The 23,647-nt window shown below is 44.4% G+C and overlaps 1 protein-coding gene across 7 annotated transcripts in view; it reads right to left on the reverse strand.

The window, feature by feature from the left end:
• HECTD4 (HECT domain E3 ubiquitin protein ligase 4) overlaps positions 1–22,805 on the reverse strand; it is a 225,839-nt gene extending 203,034 nt beyond the window's left edge. For 5 of the 7 annotated variants that reach the window (XM_054442180.2, XM_063647112.1, XM_063647111.1 and 2 more), the window contains exon 1: positions 22,343–22,771. In XM_054442180.2, coding sequence (XP_054298155.1) covers positions 22,343–22,519 — 177 coding nt within the window. In that variant the 5' untranslated portion in view covers positions 22,520–22,771. Of the gene's footprint in view, positions 1–22,218; positions 22,320–22,342 lie in introns of those variants that run through there. The other 2 variants (XM_054442179.2, XM_063647114.1) reach the window with 2 other exon arrangements.
• Between the last annotated feature and the right edge of the window lie 842 nt (positions 22,806–23,647).

Raw genomic sequence — 23,647 nt, forward strand, 5'->3', positions numbered from 1 at the left:
GCCCACACTGGAGTGCAGGGGAGTGATCTCAGCTCATTGCAACCTCTGCCTCCCGGATTCAAACGATTCTTGTGCTTCACTTCTGAGTAGCTGGGATTACAGGTGCCAGCCACCATGCCCGGCTACTTTTTGTATTTTTAGTAGAGATGGGGTTTCACCATTTTGGCCAGGCTGGTCTTCAACTTCTGGCCTCCAGTAATCCACTCACCTTGGCCTCCCAAAGTGTTGGGATTACAGGCGTGAGCCACCGCGCCTGGCCTACATTTTTTTTTTTTTTTCATAGACAAGATCTCTCTCATCAGGCTGGAGTGCAGCAGCACGATCATAGCTCACTGCAAACTTGAACTTCTGGGCTCAACTGATCCTCCTGCCTCAGCTTCCCAAAGTGCCGAGACTACAGGCATAAGCTACCACGCCCAGCCTTACTCTACATTTTAACAAAACCTCCAGGTGGTACGCACATTAAAGTTTAAGAAGAGCTGCTACAAAGCCCAAAGAGAATTAAGAGGGAGGAATACGCACAGGTGCAACAATGGACTTTTCCCAATTGATGCAACAGAGATATCTTCTGGTTTGGATGACAATCACATGGACAAGAAGTTACAATGATCTTTCCACCATTTTCTAGAAAGTATCTTTCTTGCTAATTAGAAAGAAAGCTAGAGTATTTCTAGAAAGCATCTAGGTATAGGTTTAAACACATAAAAGTAGCAAAAGAGTCAGGGGCAGTAGCATGCACCTATAGTCCCAGCTACTTGGGAGGCTGGGGCAGGAGGATCGCTTGAGGCCAGGAGTCTGGGGCTGCAGTGTGCCATGATTGTACCTGTGAATAGCCACTGCACTCTAGCCTGGGCAACAGAGTGAGACCCTGTCTCTAAGTAAATAAATGAATAAAATTTATAAAGTAGCAAAATACTATTCTTACCATTCACAAATTTTTCCATCATCAAAGAAGTTATATATCAAAAGGGTTTCCATTGGAAGCATCCATCATCCCAAGAATAAAGTTTTCCTTGAGGGGCAATTCTCAAGAACTAAGTACCTCGATCTTATATCTCCAACAAAGTGAAAAAATAAAACAGAAATATAGGGAAATGAAAGTATTAAAATATATACGAGAAAATGTATCATCAAGATGCCCTTTTGCAAAAATGTTTTAAATTCAGTCTGGGGAAATAAATTATACCTGGTCCCATATGTCTCTAGCAAAAATAACCAACAACATTATTTCTGTTAAAGGTAAGATCGGCTGGGGGCGGTGGCTCACACCTGTAATTCCAGCACTTTGGGAGGCCGAGGCAGGTGGATCACCTGAGGTCAGGAGTTCGAGACCAGCCTGGCCAACATGGTGAAATCCCGTCTCTACTAAAAATATAAAAATTAGCCAGGCATGGTGGCGCATGCCTGTAATCCCAGCTACTTGGGAGGCTGAGGCAGGAGAATCGCTTGAACCCAGGAGGCAGAGGTTGCAGTGAGCTGAGATCGCGCCATTGCACTCCAGCCTGGTGAACAAGAGAGAAACTCCATCTCAAAAAAAAAAAAAAAGATAAGATCAAAACAGTATTATTATTCAACTACATGAATAAAGACAAGGACCTAATTTTTTCTGGCTTTAAAAAACCTGAAGGATAATGTCTGTTCATCTGCGACAATACACGATTTTAGAATGCAACACACCAACAAAAACTTGAGGGACCCAATACTTGAATTATAACAGGTATTTTAAAGCTCCTCTCCCATCCATATTTTCTTCATTATTACATGTCATATGTCAGTTGCTATTATGGGTACGTTACCCCATTTATCTCATTTTAGTCTTCTTATTTACCCTTTTTTTTGAGACAGAGTCTCTCTGTCGCCCAGGCTTGAATGCAGTGGTGCAATCACAGCCTCAACCTCTAGGCTCAAGCGATCCTCCCACCTCAGCCTCCCAAGTAGCTGGGACTACAGGTGCATGACACCACACCTGGCTAATTTTCTAATTTTATTTTTGTAGAGATAGGGTCTCACTACATTGCCCAGGCTTGTTTTGCATTCCTGGGTCAAGCAATCCTCCCACCTCAGCCTCTGAAATGCTAAGATTACAGGTGTGAGTCACCACACCCGGCCCTTATTTACCCTTGAAGGGGGGCATTTTATAACCAAGAAATTGAAATTCTGATAGGTAGTAGAGCTGAACTAACAGCTGGCGAGATGTGTCAATGCCAAAGCCTACAGTCTTAACCACTAGGCTCACTCTGTGTTCATAAGGATCCCCTGAAGGACCCTGCGTTTTGAAGTCCCAGGTTATTTGTCACTGACTCCATATACCATCCTCCTTTAAATCCCACAGGGCACAATATTCTGTATGGCCCTGCATGTTAACGTGTATTCCAAAAACAAAAAAACTCTACAATATAGTACTTTACATACATTTAAAAACCAGTCATGTGCAAGATATGTACTTATTTTTTGTGTAAATACCTGCTTAACTCCAGAAGCAGGAAGACGGACATTGAAGCACCAAATAGAACTACTTGGAGAAAGATGAAATAAACCGGTAGGATCAGAATTTGGGAGCACTCTTCTAGTTAACACTATAGGTTCCCAATTACAATGTACGTAGGAATTGTCAAACAGACTTGCAACCAGAGGGCCTTTGAATTCATTACAAGTCCTCTGTCTCTATTGCTGTGATACTTAAGTATCTATCTGTACTCAATGGGACTGTGCTTATGTACACAACTGTATATATCTGTTTGAAAAGATTTCCATTTCAGTTGTTTCAAAGCTGTCCCCATTGATCTGCTAACAGAGCTGAAGCTGCCCTGGGTAATATCCTTGCTTTTTGTTTTCTTTTGTTTTTCTAACATGTTAAGTTTCTAAGTACTTCATACTTTAACATTCTCAAAAATACCACCTTTATCACCTGGTGGACTGTTGCCTTATGGAAGTCAATATTCTCCAGGGTGAAGAGTAAGGGCCCTGTGGAAGCCAACCTGCAGGCCTCCTCTATGTGAACACAAGGAAGCTATGGAGACTGCAGTGGAGTGATGGGAGGGAGGGGAGCACATCAGGAGACCAGGTCAGAGAGGAATCTGCGTATGTGTCACTCATACGTGCACTCACTACCTCTGGGGAGCATCTAAGTAGCTACTAATACTGGCTGCTGCTGGGAAGTTGGTGGTGGGAGAGGCAGGTGGGGAGCGTTATGTTAGCAAGGAGACATTCCCCTGTATTCTCTCTTGAACTAATTCTAAATTTTTTTTTTTTTTTTGAGACGGGGTCTCATTCTGTCAACCAGGCTGGAGTGCACTGGCAAAATCAGCTCACTGCAGCCTCAAACTTCCGGGCTCAATCAGTCCTCCTGCCTGAGCCTCTAGAGTGGCAGGGACTACAGGCACACATCACCATGCCTGGCTAATTTTTGTATATTTAGTAGAGACGGGGTTCCACCATGTTTGCCAGGCTGGTCTCGAATTCCCGACCTCATGTGATCCAACTGCCTTGGCCTCCCCAAGTGCTGGGATTACAGGCGTGAGCTACTGCGCCCAGCCTCCCTTATGCTTTTTTACATCTTCTAAATTTTCAAAAATTCCTCTAACATTTTAATTTTTTAAAATTTTAAGCATTCTGTAATGATTTAAATAAATTATAATCAATAGTTTTATTATGCTAATCAATAATTAGATTATACTAAATCTTAAAACTTCTGTAACAGTTCCATTCTTTAATTTTTTAAAATTTATATATAATATATAATAAATATGTATTCATGTGTATATAAAATTTATATATGTGTGTATATACACACGCATACACACACTCCCTCTCTCTCTTATATATAGAGACGAGGTCTTGTTGTGTTGCCCAGGCTGGTCTCCTGAGCTCAAGCAATCCTCCCACCTCGGCCTCCCAAAGTGCTGGGATTACAGGCATGAGCCACCTCGTCCGGCCCAGTTTTCAAGGTACTGCCACTCAATAAAAGTGGCTTAATGGACATAAAATAGGTTTACTGAAAACCTAAAAATGTGCAAAATAAATAGAATAGTGCTCAAGTTCACTACTTGATCATAGAACAACTAAGTTAAACAAAAAATTCATTCAAAGTCATTAATATTTTTAGAACGATGATCAAAGCAACATATTTTCAATTAACTCCACCTAACTAGCTATTTTCAGAAATCTCTCAGGAATTCATTATTCTCTATGTAAAATGCACTATGCGCTATACAAAAATCAAAGGTCAGGCCAGGTGCGGTGGCTCAGGCCTGTAATCCCAGCACTTCGGGAGGCTGAGGCAGGTGGATCACGAGGGCAGGAGTTCGAGACCAGCCTCGGCAACATGGTGAAACCGTCTCTACTAAAAATAAAAAAAAATTAACCAGGCAGTGGTGGCATGCGCCTGTAATCCTAGCTACTCAGGAGGCTGAGGCAGGAGAATTGCTTGAACCTGGGAGGCAGAGGTTGCAGTGAACAGAGGTTGCAGTGAGCCGAGATCGCACCACTGCACTCCAGCCTGGATGACAGAGCAAGACTCAATCTCAAAAAAAAAAAAAAAATCAAAGGTCCTGACCCCATATTACTTATCTAGGTTCCAATATTAAAAATATTAATAATATTACAACTGTTGGGAAGTGTTTCCTTCTTATCTAAAATGCAAAATGGGCTGGGCACGGTGGCTCACGCCTGTAATCCCAGCAGTCTGGGAGGCTAAGGCAGGTGAATCATCTGAGGTCAGGAGTTCGAGACCAGCCTGGCCAACATATAGTGAAACCCCATCTCTACGAAAAATACAAAAATTAGCTGGACGTAGTGCCACACATCTGTAGTCCCAGATACTTGGGAAGCTGAGGCAGGAGAATCGCTTGAACCTGGGAGGCGGAGCTTGCAGTGAGCCGAGATTACGCCACTGCACTCCAGCCTAGGTGACAGAGCAAGACTCTCTCCCTCAAAAAAATTAAATAAATAAATAAATAAAAGGCAAAATGTATGCCAGGAGCAGCAGCTCAGGCTTGTAATCCCAGCACCTTGGGAGGCCAAGGCAGATAGATAGCTTGAGCCCAGGAGTTTGAGACCAGCCTGAACAACATGATGAAACCCCATCTCTACAAAAACACAAAAATTAGCCAGGCGTGGTGGCATGGGCCTGTAGCCCCAGCTACTCAAGAGGCTGAGGCACTTGAATCAATTGAGCCCGGGAGGTCCAGACTACAGTGAGCCGTGACTGCATGCCACTGCCCTCCAGCCGTGGACAACAAAGTGAGACCCTGTCTCAATAAAAAAATAAAAATTTTAAAAATAAAAAGTGTAACTGCAATTAAAATTCCTAGAGTCTCACGTGAACTACTTTAGTTCATCAAAAATAACTACCTATTCTTATTTTATTCTCCATTAGTGAATTTTTCCTGACCTGTGTCCTCAACTTATGATCTTATTTGATCACAGAGCCCTAGAAGGCTTGTGGGGCATAAGATCTTGTCACAACTACTCAATTCTGCTTTGTAGCATGAAGGCAGACAATATGGAAACAAATAGGCTGGTTATGTTCCAATAAAACTTTATTTATGAAAACAGATAGTTGGCTGGATATGACCCTGAAAGCCAGTTTACTGTCCTCTATTTAAAGAGAGTTGTCTAACAGAAATACATAAGACACACATGTAATTTAATATTTTCCAGAAGCCATGTTAAAAAAGGTAAAAATAAACAGATAAAATTAATTCTAGTATTTTTAATTTAAATAGATTTTACTTAACCCATTATATATACAAGTCATCATTTCAACATTTAATCAATATGGATTATTACTAGCCGGGTGTGGTGGCATATGCCTATAGTCCTAGCTGCTGGGGAGGCTGAGCCCAGGAGTTCAAGGTTACAGTGAGCTACGATAGTGCCACTGTACTCTGGCCTGAGTGACAGAGTGAGACCCTGTCTCTAAAAATGTAAATAAAAAATAAAATATTACCACTGAGTTCTTTTAAAATTTTTTTTGCATGTAGCCTTCACAAATCTGATGTGTATTATACTTTCAGCACATTTCAATTCTGACCAGCCACATTCAAGTGCTCAATAGCCACATGTGGGTGGTGGCTACCAACTGGACAGTGCAGTTCTGGAGGCTATTTAAGTAAAACTCCTGAACCTTGGCAATACTAACGTAAAACAACAATCTGAACAACAAAAGAAACTGCAGGCATATAATTGTACTCTATAAGTGGACAGAAGCAAAAATGCATTTCAGATTTTAAAAACAATGTTTCTCTTGGGATAGCAACTGTTACTGCTGCTTCTTTGTTTTTTTTTTGTTTGTTTGTTTTTTGTTTTTGAGACAGGGTCTCCCTGTGTTGCCCAGGCTGGAGTGCAGTGGAGCAATCTCGGCTGATTCACTGCAACCTCTGCCTTCTGGACTCAAGTGATCCTCCCACCTCAGCCTCCCGAGTACCTGAGACTCGGGTGTATACCACCACGCCCAGCTAATTTTTTGTATTTTTAGTAGAGACTGGGTTTCACCACGTTGCCCAGGCTGGTCTCAAACCCCTGGGCTCAGGTGATCCACCCACCTCAGCCTCCCAAAGTGCTGGGATTACAGGCAACAGTTACAGTTTGAGGTTACCTGTTTAAAATGATTAGCAGTATAAGATACCAATACTAACAAAATTTTATTAAATTTTATTCGCATACTTTCAGCTGAACAACATTCTCCCTCAGACAAGAGGGAAAAAACCCAAAATACCTGGTGAACCAAAAAAAATTGTTCCATTTTGGCAGAGCACAGTGGCTCACATCTGTAATCCCAGCACTTTCGGAGGCCAAGGTGGGTAGACAACTTGAGCTCAGGAGTTCAAGACCAGCCTGGGCAACCTAATGAGACCCCATCTCTACAAAAAAAATTTTTAAAAATAAAAAATTAGTAAGGCATGGTGGTGTGAGCCTATAGTCCCAGCTACTTGGGAAGCTGAGATGGCGGGATCACTTGAGCTCAGGAAATTGAGGTGGCAGTGAGCTATGATTATGCTGCTGTACTCAGCCGGGACAACAGAGTGAGACCGTGTCTCTTAAAAAGCATATTGTTCTTTTTTTGAAAAAATTGCTTGTTGCTGGGCATACCTGGCCAACATTCTTAATTATTTCAAAATTTAAAAAAAAGAAGAAAAAAAAAAGCACCTGTAATCCCAGCACTTTGGGAGCCCAAGGTGGGCAGATCACCTGAGGTCAGGAGTTAGAGACCAGCCTGGCCAACATGGCAAAACCCCATCTCTACTAAAAATACAAAAATTAGCCAGACATGGTGGTGGGCACCTGTAATACCAGCTACTTGGAGGCTAAGGCAGGAGAATCGCTTGAACCCAGGAGGCAGAGGTTGCAGTGAGCCGAGATTGCGCCATTACACTTCAGCCTGGGCAACAAGAGTGAAACGCTGTCTCAAAAAAAACAAAAAAAAAAGAAAAAGAAAAAATTGCTTGTTACTATTTTTTTTGTATCGTACATGTGGGTACACTGCCAATACTACTTGGGTTTGTTGACTGCCTTCAGAGGGAGAAAATGCTAAATTTTGGCTGGGTGCAGTGGCTCACGCATGGAATCCCAGCACTTTGGGAAGCTGAGGCAAGCAGATTACTTGAGGTCAGGAATACGAGACCCGCCTGGCCAACATGGTGAAACCCCATCTCTACCAAAAATACAAAAATTAGCCAGGTGTGGTGGCACACACCTGTAATCCCAGTTTCTTGGGAGGCTGAGGCAGAATCACTTGAACCGGGGAGGTGGAGGTTGCAGTGAGCTGAGATTGTGCCACTGCACTCCAGCCTGGGTGACAGAGTAAGACTTGGTCTCAAAAAAAAAAAAAAAAAAAAAAAGAAAGAAAGAAAGAAAACAAAACAAAATGCTGAATTTCAGCTAAAGGTGTGTGAAAATAAAGATACATATTTTTTTCCCATCCAAGGTCACAGATGCCATGAATTCTATTCATGGATCCCATGCATCTCTGAATCCTATTTAGGTTCAGAACTCCTGAGGGAAAGGAAAGTTTATTTATAAATGCAACTGAAAAAATGCTTCCGGTGGGGCCCAGTGGCTCACGCCTGTAATTCCAGCACTTTGGGAGGCGGAGGTGGGTGGATCATCTGAGGTCAGGAGTTCGAGACCAGCCTGGCCAACATGGTGAAACCCCATCTCTAATAAAATACGAAAATTTAGCCAGGCGTGGTGGCGTGCACCTGTAATCCCAGCTACTTGGGAGGCTGAGGCAGGAGAATCGCTTGAACCCGGGAGGCAAAGGTTGCAGTGAGCCAAGATCTTGCCATTGCACTCCAGCCTGGGCAAAAGAGCGAGACTCCATCTCAAAAAAAAAAAAAAAAGGCAAACACGTCACAGAGACAGAAGGTCCAGATTTTCTACTCTGCCCCATAAATAGCTACATCTATTGTATTAGACTTTACACAGTTGAAATCATAACCCAAACTACAGAGCACAAAGCAAATATAGTAAACGCTGAAAAGATCCATTACAAATACAAACTGAATGTTAATATTTTGTTAGTATAAAACCACTAGTTGAATGACGAATCTGCAGTTATTAGCATTATTAAACCTACAATTTGCATAAAATACTTTGCAAATTACGCATCTTTTTGTTAATCTAAAATTGCTACACACTGTGCTCTGACCTAGTAATTCAGCCAACTGCAGGTTTTAGTAAAAGCGCTAGGGATCCAAATGTGTCCACTCCAAAGTGTCCCATCATGGAACATTAATTATTCACCAAATGTGCTTAATAGCACTTTCTAAACTACAAGCTCCATGCAAATATTCAATATTATTGGGAGAGGATTCATCCAGCACTATTAAAATCCCTTGAAATTATAAAGTATTAACAGTAATAAGTCACAGAAACACTTTAAAAATCACTACAAATTTATAATTTACCAAACTCTATCAAACAGATAACACTTTAAATACTGAAAATTATTTCGCTTCCTATAAATTGATATTATCTTTAAATAGTAGATTATCTTTAAAATAGCAGATTTAAAGAAACAGCAGAAGACAATTATAGTATATCCATAAATTACTATGCAGACATTAAAAATTATATCTTTAAATCTTATTCAAAATGTTCCCAGTAAGTGATCACAGGATCCAAAATTGCAAATAGCATATAATCTCAATTTTATCTATATAAAAATATGAGCTGAAGAAGCAAATAATAAAAAATTAATTTCGTTCTGGTGGAATGGTGTAATCTCAGGGTATTTATTGTCTCTCTTATACTTTTAGATGTTTTCTCTATTTTCAACAACATCCCTGTATTATTTACTTATAATCAAAAAGGTTTTACATAGCATAAAAATACAATCCACTTAATATAGGTATTTTTCATATAGGTAAGAAAATGTGTAATCACTCATGTTATTAGCATGTAAGAGAGAAAATTTTCAGGGGCTCTAAGTCCAAATAGTCTCCCTCACAACTGCTGTGCATTCTGAGCACACTTTGGGAGCCAATGCTTCTCTTCCTGGTGTGTGCAGCTCCCTCGCCCTTCTGGTCTCTGGCACTATCCACAAACCATCACGGAGTAAGGAGTCATCGTTTCTCTCCTGCCTATATATGGACATGGTCTGTATTAACCGGATTACTGACCAAAATGAGCCTATGCCGGGACAAGAAGGCTATCAAGCCACAAGAGAGGTGCTCTGACAGAAAACTCTGGCTTCTTTGGCTGACCAGGGTTCAGCGTGCATTTCTAGGTACCCAATTACATCCATTGGATGCATCTTTTGGAGCGAAAGTTATTGCCTTATTAAGCAAACCTAGGATTTCTTTTTTTTTTTTTTTTTTTTTTGAGGCTGAAGTGCAGTGGTGTGATCTCGGCTCACTGCAACCTCCGCCTCTCAGGTGCAAACAATTCTCCTGCCTCAGCCTCCCAAGTAGCTGGGATTACAGGCGCCCACCACCACGCCCAGCTAATTTTTAAAATATTTTTTGTAGAGATGGGGTTTTCCCATGTTGGCCAGGCTGGACTCGAACTCCTGACCTCAACTGATCCGCCTGCCTCAGCCTTCCAAAATGCCAGGATTACAGTGTGAGCCACCTCACCCAGCCAAATTAAGCAAACCTATGAGTTCTAAAATGGCCTCTGAGAGGGTGTGTGGAAACGAGGTCCTATCAAACACTAATACCAGGACTATAAATTGGCAATCACACAGGAGGACAATTTGGTAATATCTATTAAAATTAACTTGTCACCAATGACCCAGGAATTCCACTTACCCTAGCGAAATAATCTCAGGTGTGCATAAGCAGGCATGCAAGAATCTGTACTGTAGGACTGTTTTTAAGAGTGAAAAACTGAAAACCACCAAAATACCCATCGTGCTCAACTGAATAATGGCGCCCACCAAAATGTCCACCCACTAATCCTTGGAACCTGTAAATGTGACCTTAGATGGCAAAAGGGACTTTGCAGATGTGATTACGTTAAAGATCTTGAGATGGAGGGATTATCCTGTATTATCTGGGTGGGCCCTAAATGTACTCACAAGGGTGCTTATAAAAGGGATGCGGGAAGAGTGGGTCAGAGGAGAACGCGATGTGATGACAGATGAGAGACTGCAGTAACATACTCTGAAGATGGAGGAAACAGCAACAAGCCAAGAAATACAAGTGGTCACAAGAAGCTGTGGAAAAGGCATGGGAACAGATTCTCCCCTAGAGCCTGCAGAAGGAACCAGACCTACCAATGCTTGACTTTTAGCCCAGTGAGACTCATTTCAAACTTTTAACTTCCAAAAATGTAAGAGAATAAATCCGTGTTGCCTTAAGCCATGAAATTTGTGATAATCTGTTAACATGGCAACAGGAAACTAAGATACTCATCAATAGGGAATGTCTAAATAAAACTGTGGCATTTCTAGAGTCTTGTGCAGCACTTAAAAATAATGTGGTAGATATATATATGGAGACATAGAATGATCAAAACATACCCTTGAGTTTAAAAAAAAAGCAAGTTACAGAAAGATATGTCTAGTATGACATCTTTATGTAAAAAAGAAAAAAATAGAATGTGTTATATACACACCAAAATTTTAAAATGGTCTTGAAGAATATACACGAAAAAATTGTCACTAATTTAGCCAGGGCAAGAAAGACACAGAGATCCAAATTAGAGATGGTGCTTAAAAGGGACTTCAGTTTTACCTGTTATTTCCGTTTTGTCAAGAATGTATTCATGTACTACTCATAGTTTTGTTTTTTTTTTAATTAATAGATACCTAAGCTGTGCTTAAAATGCAGGATCAAAATAAAAGTTACACAATTTCTGCAGTTTCTCTCCTATGCATTTGTCCCATAGTTGATCACCTGCTGTTATTTACATTTGTCTACAACTATTGACTAAACATCTTGTAAAGCAGACTACACTCCTTGTGTTCACCCCACAACCACTGTTGTAAAACAACAGGGAAAGGTGGGGAGGAGAAAGCATAGGGCACTTTTGGCAATTGACAGTCCTTTCATAATTATCACCACACTTACCTTCAGACCTAGGAAAGAAGAGATGCATGACCACCCATCCAACATCTCAAGCCAACAGGTGGTATTTTATGACAGTAAAGATGGAAACCAAGAAAACAGATAATAATCAAAGCTGATTTATTTAGCAAGACCTTAGGTATACAATTGGAGAAAAACTGAAACAGAGACTATCTATTATCTCATTTGCCTAGCCATATTGCAAACAAATTGGGAAAGAAGAAAATTCCAGCCAGGCGCGGTGGCTCATGCCTGTAATCCCAGCACTCTGGAAGGCCGAGGTGGGTGGAGCACCTGAGGTCAGGCGTTCAAGAGCAGCCTGACCAACATAGTGAAACCCGTCTCTTCTAAAAATACAAAGTTAGCTGGGCATGGTGGCACATGCCTGTAATCTCAGCTACTTGGGAGGCCGAGGCAGAAGAATAGCTTGAACCCAAGAGGCGGAGGTTTTAGTGAGCCGAGATCGCGCCATTGCACTCCAGCCTGGGCAACAAAAGAGAAACTCCATCTCAAAAAGAAAAAAAAAGGAAAGAAAATTCCAGCCAGGTGCAGTGGCTCACACCTGTAATCCCAGCACTTTGGGAGGCCAAGGCAAGCGAGTCACCTGAGGTCAGGAGTTCGAGACCAGCCTGACCAACATGGAGAAACCTGAGCTGGGCGTGGAGGCGGGCGCCTGTAATCCCAGCTACTCGGAAGGCTGAGGCAGGAGAATCGCTTAAACCCGGGAGGTAGAGGTTGCGGTAAGCCGAGATCGCGCCATTGTACTCCAGACTGGGCAACAAGAGAGAAACTCTGTCTCAAAAAAAAAAAAAGAAAATTCCACAGGGATCACCAACCAACCAAACAAACAAAAAACGATTCCACTACTATAGAAAAAATTATGTTGATGGAATAGTTTTGCTTTCAAATACAATAGGCAGCTGGCTGAATATGCATAAAATAACTTCCAAGCAACATAGCACCTTATAAAGAGAGTCAATACACTTTAAACATAATCACATCTTTTTTTTTTTTTTTTTTTTTAATATTTCGGTATCAGGGAATCACTCTGTCATGCAGGCTGGAGTACAGTGGCACAATCATAGCTTACCGCCTCTTCCAGCTCCTGGACTCAAGTGATCCTCCCACCTCAGCCTCCCAAGTAGCCAACCATGCCCAGCTAATTTTTTTTTTTTTTTTTTTTTGAGATGGAGTCTCGCTCTGTCGCCCAGGCTGGAGTGCAGCGGCGCAATCTCGGCTCACTGCAAGCTCCGCCTCCTGGGTTCACGCCGTTCTCCTGCCTCAGCCTCCCGAGTAGCTGGGACTACAGGCGCCCGCCACCACACCCAGCTAATTTTTTGTATTTTTTTAGTAGAGACGGGGTTTCACCGTGTTAGCGAGGATGGTCTCGATCTCCTGACCTCGTGATCCGCCCGCCTCCGCCTCCCAAAGTGCTGGGATTACAGGCATGAGCCATTGCACCTGGCCCATGTCCAGCTAATTTTAAAATGTTTTGTAGAGATGGGATCTTGCTATGTTGCCCAGGCTGGTCTTGAACTCCTGGCCTCAAGCAATTCTCCTGCTTTGGCCTCTCAAGTGCTGGAATTACAGGCATAAGCCACCACACTCAGCCCATATCCATCTTATTATTATTATTATTTTTGTTTGTTTTTTTTGAGACAGGGTCTGGCTCTGTCACCCAGGCTGGAGTACAGTGACACAGTCTTGGCCTACTACAACCTTTGCCTCCTAGGCTCAAGTGATTTTTCAGCCTCAGCCTCCTGAGTAGCTGGGACTACAAGTGCATGCCACCACACCCAGCTAATTTTATTGTATTTGTTTGTAGGGACACAGTTTTGCCATGTTGTCCAGGCTGGTCCTGAACGCCAATCCACTCCTTGCCCTCCCATAGTGCTGAGATTATAGGCATGAGACACCATATCTGGCCACCTCCATCTTTTTAATTCTGACATTAGCCCTATCATTATCCCACTCTTTTAGATGATGATAGTGTAACATAATAGTTCAAGAATATGAACTCAGGGCTGGAATCAGACAGATCTAGTTCAGCCTTAGCTTTGCCACTAACTATCTTGCCTTTGTCAAGTTACTTAACTTTTGTCTGTGCCAGTTTCCTCATTTATAAAATAAAGATAATCCTTGGCCAGGCACAGTGGCTCATGCCTGAAATCCCAACACTTGGGAGGCCAAGGAGGGTGGATCACTTGAGATCAGGAGTTAGCCTGGCCAACATGGTTAAACCCCATCTCTCTCTACTAAAAATATAAAAAATAGCCAGGTGTGGTGGCACGGGAGTTACTCGGGAGGCTGAGGCAGAAGAATCACTTGAACCCAGGAGGCGGAGGTTGCAGTGAGCCGAGATCACGCCACTGCACTCCAGCCTGGGCGACAAAGTAAGACTCCATTTCAAAACAAACAAAACATAACAAAAATAATAAAAATAAAGATAATCCAGTACGAACCTCATGTTTTTTGTGAGGATTAAATAAAATAATGGATGTGAAGTACTTAGCACAGAACGTGCCACTCAATATGCTGGCGCTGTTGTCGTGGGAGTGGTAGAGATAGTGACAATGATGACTAAGAAGATGCACCAGAAGGTAAACTAGGGGCTGGGTGCGGTGGCTCACACATATAATCCCAGCACTTTGGGAGGCAGAGCGGGCAGATCACCAGAGGTCAGGAGTTCCAGACCAGCCTGGCCAACACTGTGAAACCCTGTGTCTGCTAAAAATATAAAATTAGCCAGGCATGGTGATGCACGCCTGTAATCTCAACTACTCGGGAGGCTGAGGCAGGAGAACCACTTGAACCTGGGAGGCGAAGGTTGCAGTGAGATGCGATCGTGCTATTGCACTCTAGCCTGGGTGACAGAACGAGACTCTGTCTCAAAAAAAAAAAAAAAGTAACTAGTGATTTCTGAAGGTATGGAATTTGGCCAGGTGCAGTGGCTCACACCTGTAATCCCAGCACTTTGGGAGACTGAGACAGGAGGATTGCTTGAGGCCAGGAGTTCACAACCAGCCTGAGCAACACAGCATGACTCCATCTCTATAAAACATTAAAAAATTAGTAGCACACCTGCAGTCCTAGCTACTCAGGAGGCTAAGGTGGGAAGACCACTTAAAGCACAGGAGTGTGAGGCTGCAGTGAACTATGATCACACCACTGCTCTCCAGCCAGTGACAGAGTGAGAACCTGTCTCTAGAAAAATATGTTTAAAAAAAGGTATGGAATTTGCCCAAGGTCACACAGCAAGCAAGGAGCAGAGCTGGAATTTCAATCTCAGTTTGACTCTTTAAACCTGACTTTAACTTCAAGGCGATACTGTCTCCCACAGCCCTCAAATACTTCATTCTCATTTTACAGCTTGAGCCAGACTAGCCTGAAAGCCTGTTGGGCCTTTTGCCCAAGCTCACAGAATACTGCATCAAGATTCAGTGACTCCTATTACAGTGCTCATTAATTGCATGGTAATCAACACTACTGGTGAACAAGGGTAGTTTATTCACTTATTCATTAACTCATCCAAATCTAGAATTCTATAAAAGTACATAAACACTTTCCAAAGGATTTTGCCCAAAGGATATATAGGCTAGCAGTGTCCTCCTAGGAGAATAGACCAACATAAACCTAAATACCATCTCAAAGATTTCACTTGAGTGTATGATAAGTATTTAAAGCCTTGACGATTTCAGCTGATCAACTTCAAACCCAAATGCCCCTTTTCTTATTTGGCAAAACAAAATAATAAACAAAAACCCTTTGCATCTATTAGGTTCCATTTGTTAATTAACATATAATTGGCATACAGTAAACTGCACATATTTAAAGTGTGTGATTTAGAGTTTTGACATACATATACAAATGTGAAACCATCACCACAATCAAAATAGGGAAAGAGCCATTGCCCCAAAAGTTTCTTCATGCTCCTTTATATTCCGTCCCTCTCATCCTTTCCTGCCTGCCTCTATCCTCAGGCAACCACTACAGATTAGTCTGCATTTCTAGAATTTCATAGAAATGGCGTCTTACAGTATGTACTCCTGTTTGTCTGGTTTCTTCCACTCTGCATAAATCCATGTTGTGAGTACCAACGGTTCATTCGTTTTTGTTGCTGAGTAATACTCCATTGTATGGATGTACCACATTTATTTATCCATTCACCTGCTGACGGACATTTGGATTGTTTCCAGCTTTGGGCAATCACAAATAAAGCTGACTTGAACATTCACGTTCAAGTCTTTGTATGGTGTGGGGCGGGGTGGAGAGGGAGTACTTACAAGCAAACACAGTGAAATATGAGAAGCACTAACCAAAATGCTTAAATATAAAATGAACTTCAACTGTGGAGTAAGAAATACCTTAGCCACCTTGGGTAAGTCAATCAGCTTCTCTGTCAACACTCTTATATACGATGCCTGCTTGTTCCCAACTGCGGTTTGTAAAGAAAAATGGAATAGGAAGCAGAACGCTTTTGGAATTCCCACAAGTAAACTATTCCTTTTTTTCCCCCTCTTAAATTCCCTTTATCTTAAAAAGAATAATGTTCTATGAAATGCAATGCAAAATGCAATAACATTTGAGATGTTATTTTTGAGTTATTGCTTTTTTATTTCTATTCAATGTATACTTATTTCAACATTTTAAAAAAATTTCCTAAGCCGGTCATGGTGGCTCACGTCTGTAATCCCAAAAATTTGAGAGGTAGAGGCGGTTGGATCACTTGAGGTCAGCAGTTCAAGACCACCCTGGCCAATATGGTGAAACCCCATCTCTACAAAAAATACAAAAAAAAAAAATTAGCTGGGGTGAGGGTCGCCTGTAATCCCAGCTACTTGGCAGGCTGAGGCAGGAGAATCCCTTGAACCTGAGAGGCAGAGGTTGCAGTGAACTGAGATAGAGCCACCGCACCTTAGGCTGGGCAACAGAGCAGGACTCCTGTCTAAAAAATAATAATAATAAAAATTCCTATATGCCTTTTGCTTTCCACCAGCAACATAAAATTAAAATAAATACAAATGGCTATTTTCTTCTTTTTTTTCTCTTTGCCTTTTTCCACATGTTCTAACAAATGGCTATTTTAAAGAACAACAAAAAGCCTCACTCTGCATTCTTTTTTTTTGTTTTGTTTTGTTTTTGAGACGGAGTCTCACTCTGTGGCTCAGGCTGGAGTGCAGTGGCGTGATCTCGGCTCACTGCAAGCTCCGTCTCCTGGGTTCACGCAATTCTCCTGCCTCAGCCTCCTGAGCAGCTGGGACTACAGGCGCCCGCCACCATGCCCGGCTAATTTTTTGTATTTTTAGTAGAGACAGGGTTTCACCGTGTTAGCCAGGATGGTCTCGATCTCCTGACCTCGTGATCTGCCTGCCTTGGCCTCCCAAAGTGCTGGGATTACGGGCGTGAGCCACCACACCCGGCCACACTCTGCATTCTTAATTCACTCATAGTAAAATCCAAAGCCCTCACCTACAAGGATCTACTTGATCTGTATCCCCTGCTACCCATCTCTCCTCTCCCCTTTAGCTTACTGGGCTCAGAGCTCCAAATATGCTGAGGACGCTTCCCTCTCAAGGACTTGGCTCTTGTTGTCGTCTCTGTATGGGATGTTCTTTCCCGGGTAGCCATATGGTATACTCCCTCCCTCCCTTCAGGTCTCTGCTCAAAAGCCATCCTGGGCTTTCCTTTCGTGTCCACCCTATACAAAACAGGACAGGCTGGGTGTGGAGGCTGACACCTGTAATCCCAACTCTTTGGGAGGCGGAGGTGGGCGGATCACCTGAGGTCCGGAGTTCAAGACCAGCCTGACCAACATGGTAAAACTCGTCTCTACTAAAAATACAAAAATTAGCGAGGCGTGGTGGTGCGTGCCTGTAATCTCAGCTCCTCAGGGGGCTGAGGCTGGGGAATCGCCTCAACTCGGGAGGTGGAGGTTGCAGCGAGCAGAGATGGCATTACTGCATTCCGGCCTGGGAAACAGAGCGAGAATCTCTGTCTCAAAAATAAATAATTAAAAATAAAATAAAATAGGACAGTTGGCTGAGTGCAGTGACTCATGCTGAGCACTCTGGGAGGCTCAGGTGGGAAGATCACTTGAGGCCAGGAGGAATTCAAGACCAGCCTGGACAATACAGCAAGGCCCCATCTCTAATAAAAAAAAAAAAAAATTAAAACAAAAAAAGAGCCCTCTTTCCAATGCTCTCCATCTCTTTACTGAGCTATACTTTTCACTTTAGCACTTATCATTTGCCTCTATGTCATGTTACATATTTGTCATTGTCTATATCATCCCACTAAATTATAAGCTTTTTGAGGACAAGGATTTTATTTTATCCACTGCTATATCCCCAACATCCAGGACGGTGGGCCCAGCTCACTCTAAATTCCACCAATACTGGTTGAATGAATTAGTTGATTAAACATTATTTATTGCTTAAAAAAAAATCTGTTTAGAAATTTACTGGGAAGAGGCCGGGTGTGGTAGCTCATGCCTATAATCTCGGCACTTTGGGAGGCTAAGGAAGGCAGATCATTTGAGGTCAGGAGTTCGAGACCAGCCTGGCCAACATGGTGAAACCCAGTCTCTACTAAAAATACAAAATTAGCTGGGCATGGTGGCACATGCCTGTAATCCCAGCTAATTGGAAGGCTGAGGTAGAAGAATTGCTTGAACCCGTGAGGTGGAGGTTGCAGTGAGCCGAGATTGCATCACTGCACTCTAGCCTGGGTGACAAGAATAAAACTCGGTCTCAAAAAAGAAAGAAAGAAAAAGAATTTACTGGGAAGAAAAATTTTAATTCAAATACTCTGGATCTGCTTAAATTAAAATACTAAGTTCATGTTGATCTACTTCTTAGGAGGGATTCTTTCTTTAGATTGACTTTGAGCAGCGCTTACAGGGTGAACAGAACACTGGAATCCAAAGGTAGAAAAGCTAGGGTCTAGTCATTGCCCTGCCACAACTAGCTATGCTATAGTTACTAAGTCATAACCTCATCTTCTGATCTCTGAGATCTCCTGATCTCAAAGAACTTCTTTCTAAAATGAGGGACATTATTATCTCTAAAGTCTCTTCTGCTCTAAAATTCTAAGACTCTTTTTTTTTTTTGACGGAGTCTCGCTCTGTTGCCCAGGCTGGAGTGCAGTGACGCGATCTCAGCTCACTGCAAGCTCCGCCTCCCAGGTTCACGCCATTCTCCTGCCTCAGCCTCCCCAGTAGCTGGGACTACAGGCGCCCGCTACCACGCCCGGCTAACTTTTTGTATTTTTTTTTAGTAGAGACGGGGTTTCACTGTGTTAGCCAGGATGGTCTCAATCTCCTGACCTCGTGATCCACCCGTCTTGGCTTCCCAAATTGCTGGGATTACAGGCGTGAGCCACTGCGCCCGGCGTAAAATTCTAAGACTCTCTATTGCACTCTTCTGCAGTAACGTTGCCAGTCATAAATTAGTCAACTTGAGTCCCGTCCCTCATAATCCAAAAGTGTTAACTGAAGGATTCTATATATTATAAAACTCTGTGGAAAATGGCCATTATTCACCCAGATGTCCACTGGAAGGAGAGGCTTGAAACACTGTATTTCATAGGTGTGGTGGTATTTCGAAAGATAGCTTTTAAAAAATTAATAAACCGGCCGGGCGCGGTGGCTCACGCCTGTAATCCCAGCACTTTGGGAGGCCGAGGCAGGCGGATCAAAAGGTCAGATCGAGACCATCCTGGCTAACACGGTGAAACCCCGTCTCTACTAAAAATACAAAAATTAGCTGGGCGTGGCGGCATGCGCCTGTAGTCCCAGCTGCTGGGGAGGCTAAGGCAGGAGAATGGCGTGAACCTAGGAGGCGGAGCTTGCAGTGAGCTGAGATTGTGCCACTGCACTCCAGCCTGGGCGACAGAACGAGACTCCGTCTCAAAAAAAAAAAAAAATTAATAAACCACGAATCTTCTTCAAATATGAAAAAGAAACAGTTACTAAAAGAAAATAGAGATTCTTCCTTCTGTAGCCAGTTATGAAATTTAAAATAATTGCAAATACAAATACTATACATGCATGGAGGCAATAAAATATTATGATGAGGAGCAGATGTGCGGTGAACAGAACTAGGTTAACGTGCAAGCTCTTTATGTGCTCTTGAGCAAGTCGAATACCTACTCTGCACTTCCTTCATCTGTACAATGAGTGCAATATTTCCAATTGTTAGGCTCTTTTGAGAATTTAATAAAATAATGCCTGACATGTAGGATACATTTAATCAATATTATTAAGTAATTAAATATGTACTGGGCATGGTGGCTCTTGCCTGTAATCCCAGCACTTTGGGAGGCCGAGGCAGGCGGATCACCTGAGGTCAGGAGTTCGAGACTTGCCTGGCCAACATGGCAAAACCTTGTCTCTACTAAAAATACAAAAATTAGCCTGGCATGGTGGTGCATGCCTGTAATCCCAGCTACTTGGGAGGCTGAGGCAGGAAAATCGCCTCAACCCGGGAGGTGGAGGTTGCAGTGAGCTGAGATGGAGCCACTGCACTCTAGCCTGGGCAACAGAGAGAGACCCTGTCTCAAAATAAAAAACAAAACAAAAAAAAGATTATATATATATATATATGAATACACCCACACAAACACAAATCTAATAGCCACAAAGACATTCTTAGCTATCTATTTCTCCTGATACCATGGAGCCTGTATAACATGGAAAGAATGAAACAAGTTATTCACTACTACCAGTCATAAATGTTTATCACCCATACACATACTAGTTGCTGAGAAATCAGACCATAAATTTAAAAAGCAATTAAAAAAAAAAAATCTAGCAGGCCAGAGAGGTTCTTTCCTTTGAAAACCATTCTTCTGTGGAAATAGCTGACAAATTCATGCAAAACATTTATAAACATTTTAGGAAAACCAACAGCACAGATATTTTAACTAATCCTACTCTTTCTAATCCTAAAAATAAATTACATAAATGACATATATGTATAAATTTTGGTTCTGTGAACTTGGATTAGTCTTTAAGAAACAAAGAGCATAGGCACGGCACAGTGGCTCACGCCTGTAATCTCAGCACTTTGGGAAGCCAAGGCAGGCAGATCACTTGAGGTCAGGAGTTCGAGACCAGCCTGGCCAACATGGTGAAACCCTGTCTCTACTAAAAATACAAAAATTAGCCGGGCGTGGTGGCACGCGCCTGTAATCTCAGCTACTCGGGAGGCAGAGGCAGGAGAAGCTTGAATCCGGGAGGCAGAGGTTGCAGTGGGCTGAGATCGCGCCACTGCACTCCAGCCTGGGCGACAGAGCAAGACTCGGTCTCGGGGAAAAAAAAAAAGAAAAGAAAGAAACAAAGAGCATCCACTTTCGACCTTTCACACACAACACAGCCAATTAAATCAAAAGATTCCACTATCATAGCATAATACCCCTTGAGTTTTCAGGCAGACAAGACACTCAGACACACCTTGCTTTTTATAGAACAGGCCCAAATGAGACACAATAAAACGATGATTCCATGTTAGGAATTCCCTACCAACCATATCCTCCTGTTTTTGGTGACTAGATTGTAAAATAAGTCAATTAAGAGTTCATAACGGAAGTGCTGAAGCAACCGCAAATCCAGACACAAAAATACAGCGGAACGTATTCGCATCTCAAGCACGTCCAAATGTCTCGGCCAATGGGATCCGATCACTGCCGTTTTCAGAAACACACAGTAATGGCTTTTAATTCATTTCTATAAATGTTCGTTGTGCGTAAAGCCAAACTGCATGCAAAACCGCAAAACACAAAAGATCCCTCGCATTCCGTTTATAGCCAGAAGATAGGCCATCCTCTCTGCGCCCTACCCCAGAAAGCTCTCCTTACGGCAGTAAAAATTTGATGACACCCCATACTACCTACACATCAAAATGTCATCGCACAAAGTGGAGGGGAAGCAGTGTCAGCATCCGCTGGCCTCCATGAAACGACACTGCCAGTATTCCCACCTCAAGGCAAACACGAACCCAAGTGAAGTCGATGGAAAGTTCCCACCAACCAGGCATATTTGGTTCCCTTCTGCCTCCAAGGCCAAGCAGCTCAACTGATGAGATCTGCTGTTGCACCTGCCACGGCTCTGAACCCGGGATGCTCGGCGACCCCCGGGCACACAAAAAGGCCCTGCGGCCTAACGCGCCAGTGACCCTTCCCCGAGAGTGCATGGAGGGCCGCTGGAGCATCCCTCTCGCTGTCCACTTCGCCCGCTTCCCTGACAAAGGCCCCGTGTCAATCCATCCGAGACACAACACAGAGAAGTTGCTGGATTGCCCATCGCGGACCCGCAGCTGCCACTACCCTCTCCCGGAAAAAAAACAAAACAAAACAAAACAAAAAAAACAGAAGTAAGGAAGAAAAGGGTGGGAGGGTGCACAGCGTGAAAATCAAAATGTTCCCAAAGCTAAGCAACCTGGGTGTGCCCTGGAAGTGGGTCCAGGGGGCCCGTGGGGGAGGGGAGGGGAGGGAGGGCCCGGGTGGTGGCGGCGGCTCCTCCGAGGCATGAAGGCCGAGCCAGGCGCTAGTCTAATAAAATGCCGGGTGTCGGAACGCTCAAAAGAAAACCACAAATGAAATCCCCTGCGGGCGCCAGGCCCCGAGAAGGGAGGAAGGGAGAGCGGGGCGGGCGGTCTGCAGACCTGCGGCCGCGGCCCCCACCTGCTAGCTCCGCGCCCACACACACCTGTCCCGGCAGACCCCGGGAGGCGAGGCCGCGGCTGGGGCGAGGAGGGGGCCCGACCCGGGGGCGCCGGGCGAGTGGGCCAGTCCGATGGCGGGGGCCGGGGGCCGGGGGCCGCCTCGCTCACCTCCAGGTCGGTGTCGGCGGCCTCTGGGGCCCCGAGGATCTCGCTGGGCAGCTCGGCCAGGTCGGTGACCCGGATCAGCCCGTCGTGCAGGAAGATGGTCTCCTCCTTCACCGAGAGCCACTGCGCCGAGTCAGCGGCCGCCGCCGCCGCCGCCGCCGCGGCCGCCGACGAGCCCATGGCCCCAGCTGAGGGCTTGGCGCTGAGGAGCAGACGCCCGGCCGGGGGAAACGGAGCAGGAGCCGCCGCGATCACCAGTCCATGGCAGCGGCCGCCGCGCCCGCCAGCGGCGCCCCGCTTGCTGCCTCGCCCGTGCAGCTCCGCCCTAGGCGGTCCGAGTCGCCATTCCCCCGACCCCGGCCCGGGAGACCCCGGCCCCGCCGCCGCCGCCGCCGCCCTCAGGAGCAGGATCCGCCTCTGCCGCTCGGCAGCCAACTGTCAGTGAGACGCCATGTTGGGGGCGGGGTTCCCGGCATGCCCCGCGGAGCGGACAATACAGGCCCCGCCCTCCGCCCCGCCCACCGCTCCGCGGACTAGGCCACCCGGGTGGCCTGGTCCTGCGCCTCGCCCTTCGCTGCCGCCTGCCCTCGGCCTGACCTCCGCCGGCCCCTTCTCCCCCTGGCCATTCAGGGTAGCCCTGGCTCTGCAGCGCGCCACGAAAGAGGACGCCGCGTCCCCTATCCTGTCCCTACTCAGGTGTGCACCCCTTGCTCGGGCCCGCTCCCCCACCCTGGGCAGAGCATAGAGATCACTCCTTGTTTTCACGTTTAAATGAGATGCAAGCAAAAGGCTGGCGCAGAATAGGCGCTGCACACTTGTTCATAAGCACTTGGTAGAATCGCATAGTAGGTGATTAATATTGACTGAAAAGTCTAGTACCCAGTAAGCACTCAAAACCTGGTGAAAATAAAGCGTCTGTCAACAATGCTTGGTTCCCAATGCCCGACACTTAATATGTGCTCCATGAGTGGCAATTCTAATTATTGCTATGTTCGTTCCATCAGGGTTCCACACTAATTGACATACACCTTAAAAATATGCTCACTAGGCCGGGTGCGGTGGCTCACACCTGTAATCCCAGCACTTCGGGAGGTCAAGGCAGAAGAATTGCTTGAGCCCAGGAGTTTGAGGCCAGCCTGGGCAACATAGGGAGACCCCATCTCTACAAAAAATAAAAATTAGCGGGGCAGGGTGGCAAGCGTCCGTAGTCCAGCTACTCGGGAGGCTGAAGCAAGAGGATCTCTTGAACTCAGGAGGTGGAGGCTGCAGTGAGCTATTATCTTGCCACTGCACTCCAGCCCGGGCGAC

The sequence above is a fragment of the Pongo pygmaeus genome, chromosome 10 (assembly GCF_028885625.2).
Source record: "Pongo pygmaeus isolate AG05252 chromosome 10, NHGRI_mPonPyg2-v2.0_pri, whole genome shotgun sequence".
In the NCBI taxonomy this organism is placed as follows: Eukaryota; Metazoa; Chordata; class Mammalia; order Primates; family Hominidae; genus Pongo; species Pongo pygmaeus.